Source organism: Gigantopelta aegis, chromosome 1 (assembly GCF_016097555.1).
Source record: "Gigantopelta aegis isolate Gae_Host chromosome 1, Gae_host_genome, whole genome shotgun sequence".
Lineage (NCBI taxonomy): Eukaryota > Metazoa > Mollusca > Gastropoda > Neomphalida > Peltospiridae > Gigantopelta > Gigantopelta aegis.
This window is the reverse complement of record NC_054699.1, coordinates 17,589,467-17,594,525: the sequence shown is the minus strand read 5'-3', so window position 1 is coordinate 17,594,525 and position 5,059 is coordinate 17,589,467. Positions and strand designations below refer to the sequence as shown.

The 5,059-nt window shown below is 42.2% G+C and overlaps 1 protein-coding gene across 1 annotated transcript in view; it reads left to right on the top strand.

The window, feature by feature from the left end:
• Nucleotides 1-3,072: 3,072 nt before the first annotated feature.
• The window catches only part of LOC121369351, a 25,063-nt gene continuing 23,076 nt past the window's right edge, over nt 3,073-5,059 (top strand). Inside the window, exons 1-2 of the mRNA XM_041494414.1 lie at nt 3,073-3,110; nt 4,857-4,992. Coding sequence (XP_041350348.1) covers nt 3,073-3,110; nt 4,857-4,992 — 174 coding nt within the window. The remainder of the gene's footprint in view (nt 3,111-4,856; nt 4,993-5,059) is intronic.

Genomic DNA, 5,059 nt, shown 5'->3' with positions numbered 1-5,059 from the left:
CTCCCTCAGAAAGAAAATGGGTTAAGTTTTGGTTTAGGATTAATAAAATCATACGGTAATGATAAGAGTAATTAATTTTGTCAAAAAGTTACCTTAAAAAAGAAATTCTGCAAAAATATTTTACCCTCTGGCAGAAACCCTGCACCAGATAAGGTCACACAAAATCACATTATTATTTTGCTCAATTGGTGTTTTTATTTATCGTATTATTATTTACAAAAGTAAAATAACTTTTTTTCACGTAATATTTTGTTTAAGTGGTGATTTTATTAATACATACTTCTACTTGTGTTCCTTTTTGAATGTTAGCTTCTAAATATTTTCCATTTACAAGCTTCCGCCTTTTAAAAATAAATATGTGATTTGCAAAACTGAAATGTTTTAGAAGTGATGGTTCTTTCAGAATAAATTTTAAATTTACTTGATATACTGTTGATCGTAAATGACGCATTTAATTTAATCATGAATAATTGTCGTAACTACAACTATTTAAGCAAATAACTAAAACACCTAATATGCTATAAATACCGCAAATATACAAAGAAATCGTAAATATGTTTAGCTTTCCTCGTCATTAAAACAAATTCGACGTCTTAAATACTGATCAAGAAAAACAGTTTTCCTTCATTATCTCGGCTTTTTAAAAATGAATTTTGATGCACTTAGTCCTTCTGGCTCTCACGCGACGATATGCCTATACTAATTTCGTTCGTAATTTAATTTTTCTTAGAAATGCCAAACATACTTTGAAATAAATGAGTCAAAGGGAATCCTTAATGTATTGTTTTGTTTTGTTTTTTTTAAACTTATTTTCGTGCTTATATCCACTTAAAGGTCCAAGCACTCTGTCCTGGGCACACATCTTAGCTATCTGGGCTGTCTGTCCAAGACAGAGGGTTAATTGTTAGTGGTTAGTGAGACATAGAGAGAGAGAGATAGTGAGAAGTTGGTAGCAATGGCCATACACCTACCCGATGAGTCGTTAAACTCGCTCTGGGTGGAGGCCGGTACCGGGATGCGAACCCTGTACCTACTAGCCTTAAATCCGGTTAGCTAACCACTACACTACCGAGGCCGGTCTTTATGTATTTATTGATATGCCATAATGTGTTATATAGGTTTTATTATACAGATGTAGGGCGGGATGTAGCTCAGTGGTAGAGCACTTCCTTGAAGTGTGATGGGTCACTGGATCGATCGCTCTCGATAGACTCATCTCTTCCACAATCCCAACCACTGACCCACAATAAGTATCTCGAAGGCTGTGGTATGTCATGTCCTTTTCAACGGGGAAAGTGTATATAAACGAAACCAAACTGCTTTCCGATAAGAGTACTTGTCTCCATCCCACACTCTCTCCCTCCCACACTCTCTGTCTCTGTCTCTCTCTGTATCTCTTCTCTCTCTCTCTCTGTCTGTCTGTCTCTCTGTATGTCTGTCTGTCTCTATGTGTGTCTCCCTCTCTATGCGTGTCTCCCCTCTCTCTCTCTCTCTCTGTCTCTCTCTGTCTCTCTCTCTCTCTCTCTCTCTCTCTCTCTCTCTCTCTCTCCCCCCCATCTCTCCCTTCCTCTATCTGTCTCTCTCCTGTCTCTCTCTCTCTCTTTCTGTCTCTGTCCCTGTCTCTCTCTCGTTCTCTCTCTCTCTCTCTCTCTCTCTCTCTCCCTCCCTCCCTCTCTCTCTCTCTCTCTCTCTCTCTCTCTCTCCCCATCTCTCCCTTCCTCTATCTGTCTCTCTCCTGTCTCTCTCTCTCTCTCTCTGTCTCTGTCCCTGTCTCTCTCTCTCTCTCTCTCTCTCTCTCTCGTTCTCTCTCTCTCTCGTTCTCTCTCTCTCTCTCTCTCCCTCCCCTCTCTCTCTCTCTCTCTCTCAACGCGTAAAAATTACTCATTCATGCAAATGTTTAGCATCCAATAGTCGCTGATTAATTAACCAATATGCGACTACAGGGTTGTCGTTAAACAAAACAAAACAAAACTTGTACATTTTATTTTGTCGTGTTCAGGAGATGCGACCGGAGACTTGAATCGCCTTCACGGAGATTTCTTTGCCTGGAGAATGGAGGACCGGCCCACGTCGGCGACATACCGCGACATCCACAAATACAACGACAAGCTGGAATCATTCAACATCAGCATGTTCGACGTCAGAAAGGTATTAGTTGCAAGGGCGGATCCACGTAGCGGGATCAGAGGGATCTGTCACCCCGAATTGTTTTTAAGTACTCTCTTTTTGAGTAATTTGTTCAGTTTCCATTTTTCCATTTTACGAATGTTAATTTTGTTAATAATTTTATTGAAGTGCCCTCTTCAGGGATAAGTCCATGTGCTCCTTAGACATCGGTCCCCTCCCTATAATAATTCCTGGGTTCGCCCTTGGGTTGTGTGATCTAATCAGACAGTGTGTTCTTATCCAACTGTGGCCCAAGGATGTTGTTCTGAGAATGCAAACCATCTGAAGCATTATCAAGAAATATGTCATCAAAGTTCCATTTGCGAGAAAGAGAAAGACAGAGAGAGAGAGAGAGAGAGAGAGAGAGAGAGAGAGAGAGAGAGAGAGAGAGAGAGAGAGAGAGAGAGAGAGAGAGAGAGAGAGAGAGAGAGAGAGAGAGAGAGAGAGAGAGAGAGAGACACACACACACACACACACACACACACACACAGACAGAGGTAGAGACAAAGAAAGACAGAGAGTTAGAGATACAGAATCAGAGAGAGACTGAGAGATACAGAGACAGAGACAGAAAGATAGAGAGACAGCGACAGAGAGGGAGAGAGAGAGAGAAAGAGAGACAGACAGACAGACAGAGACAGAGACAAAGAAAGAGAGAGAGAGAGAGAGAGAGAGGAGAGAGAGAGAGAGAGGAGAGAGAGAGAGAGAGAGAGAGAGAGAGCAATGTATACACATTTTGAAAATGGCAATACAAATATCGTTGACCGTTGAAGGTCATTATATAATTGCATTTTTTATATTGGTGTTTGTCAGGCTAAAGCTGAGGAGATTTTCGATCGTCTGAATTTAATACCTGCTGATGAGTTGAAGGCGTCAGACAAGGTTAACTACGACATCTTGAGTAGCATGCTGAGCACGTACATCGAGGGATATAACTGGACACAGTGAGTTGTATACTCTCTGATGATGCTGATGCTGATAATGATGATAACGATAAAGATGATTATGGCAATCGGTATTATAATAATGATGAAGAAGATCATGATGGTCTTCATGATGAAGATGGTCTTGATGATGATGATGATGATGATGATGATATTGTTGTTGATGATGATGCCCCTTCTTCTTAACCCTAACAAACTGATAAGCAATATGTTATGCTGCGGCATCCTTAAACACTGCCGTAGCTAGAAGGGCATAGGGCCACGCCCCTCAATCACATCTCCCTCTCCCATCGCATTTTATATTTGCCTGTCTCGCCATGACAGTACTGAAATCCCGGCAACGGCAATGCCTTAAACCAACGTTTATTAGTCTGCCTTCAGTTTGTTATACATGTATCCATTTTGGTCATAGATGGAAGTTACTGCACGATAGCTGTCTGGTTCATTCATTTCATTTCAACTTATTTTCGTGGTTATATCCAATTAAGGTTCACGTACGCTGTCCTGAACACACACCTCAGCTATCCTGGCAATCTGTGCAGGACAGTGGGTTAGTTGTTAGTGGTCAGTGGTTAGTGAGAAAGAAGATGCTGTAGTGGTTTTACACCTACCCATTGAGTCGTTAAAACTCATTCTGGGTGGGAGCCGGTACCGGGCTGCAAACCCTGTACCTACCAGCCCTATGTCTGATGACTTAACCGCGACACCACCGAGGCCGGTTTGGGCTGTCTGGTACAAAACGTGTATAATTATTCAAGTAGCTGTGTGAAGGTCCACAGAGCCACCGCCCGCTACCGACACTGGTCGGGCTGCTGGTGCTCTCTTGCACGTGCCAGTGCGGGCGGTCCCTACTCCTCCTACCTACCCCCAAACCCTTTCCTGTCCTGGACAGAGAAGCCGGTATACGTCGACACCTGCACCCATGACAGGCGTGCGCTATAGCAGCTTGCTCTGAATGTGCACGTTAACCCCTTGGACCTCATGTGACCTGCCTTGGTCCACAGTAAAGTTTGTTTTATTTAAGGACGCCACTAGAGCACATTGATTTTTTTTATATTATCATCGGCTATTAGACGTCAAACATATGGTCATTCTGATACTGTTTTTATGGGGAAACCCGCTGTCGCCACATAGGCTACTCTTTTACGACAGGCAGCCAGGGATCTTTTATTTGCGCTTCCCACAGGCAGGATAGCACAAACCATGGCCTTTGTTGAACCAGTCATGGATCACTGGTCGGTTCAATTGGTTTACACCTACCCATTGAGCCTTGCGGAGCACTCACTCAGAGTTTGGAGTCGGTATCTGGATTAAAAATCCCATGTTTCGACTGGGATCCGAACCCAGTACCTACCAGCCTGTAGACCGATGACCTAACCACGACGCCACCGAGGCCGATTGGTCCACAGTGGCTAATGTGTTACTGTATATTTTGTCCGCCTCAAAATGCACCTTGATTATATCCTTCAAATTTGAACGACAAAACCATTATCGTGATCAATTAGTATCTTCGCAAAAGACAAAGTCGAAAGGGAATTTGGGCAAGGTTGTAATTGTTTTCACAAATCACTGCCTGGTGTTCGTCTAAAAGAGGATTGCCATTCTCCAGAACTACATCATTACGGAGTATGTAGAAAGACTGCCATCCCAGGACTGGTTTGACCAAAAAAAAAAAAAAAAAAAAAAAAAAAAAAAAAAAAAAAAAAAAAAAAAAAAAATATATATATATATTCCTTGTTTCTGCAGCTACAGCTACCTGAACCCAGTGAGTTTCCTAGAGGGGCCACAAGGCAACCCGACAAGCTGGGTGAACTCTCTCCCCATGTCCACTGCTGGTGACTTCTACAATTATATCGCTAGACTCCAGGCCATGCCGAAGCAGGTGATCTTCACTGTTGCTTAAATAATTATCTATAAAATATTTTATTGTTCTAAAATATTAAACTGTG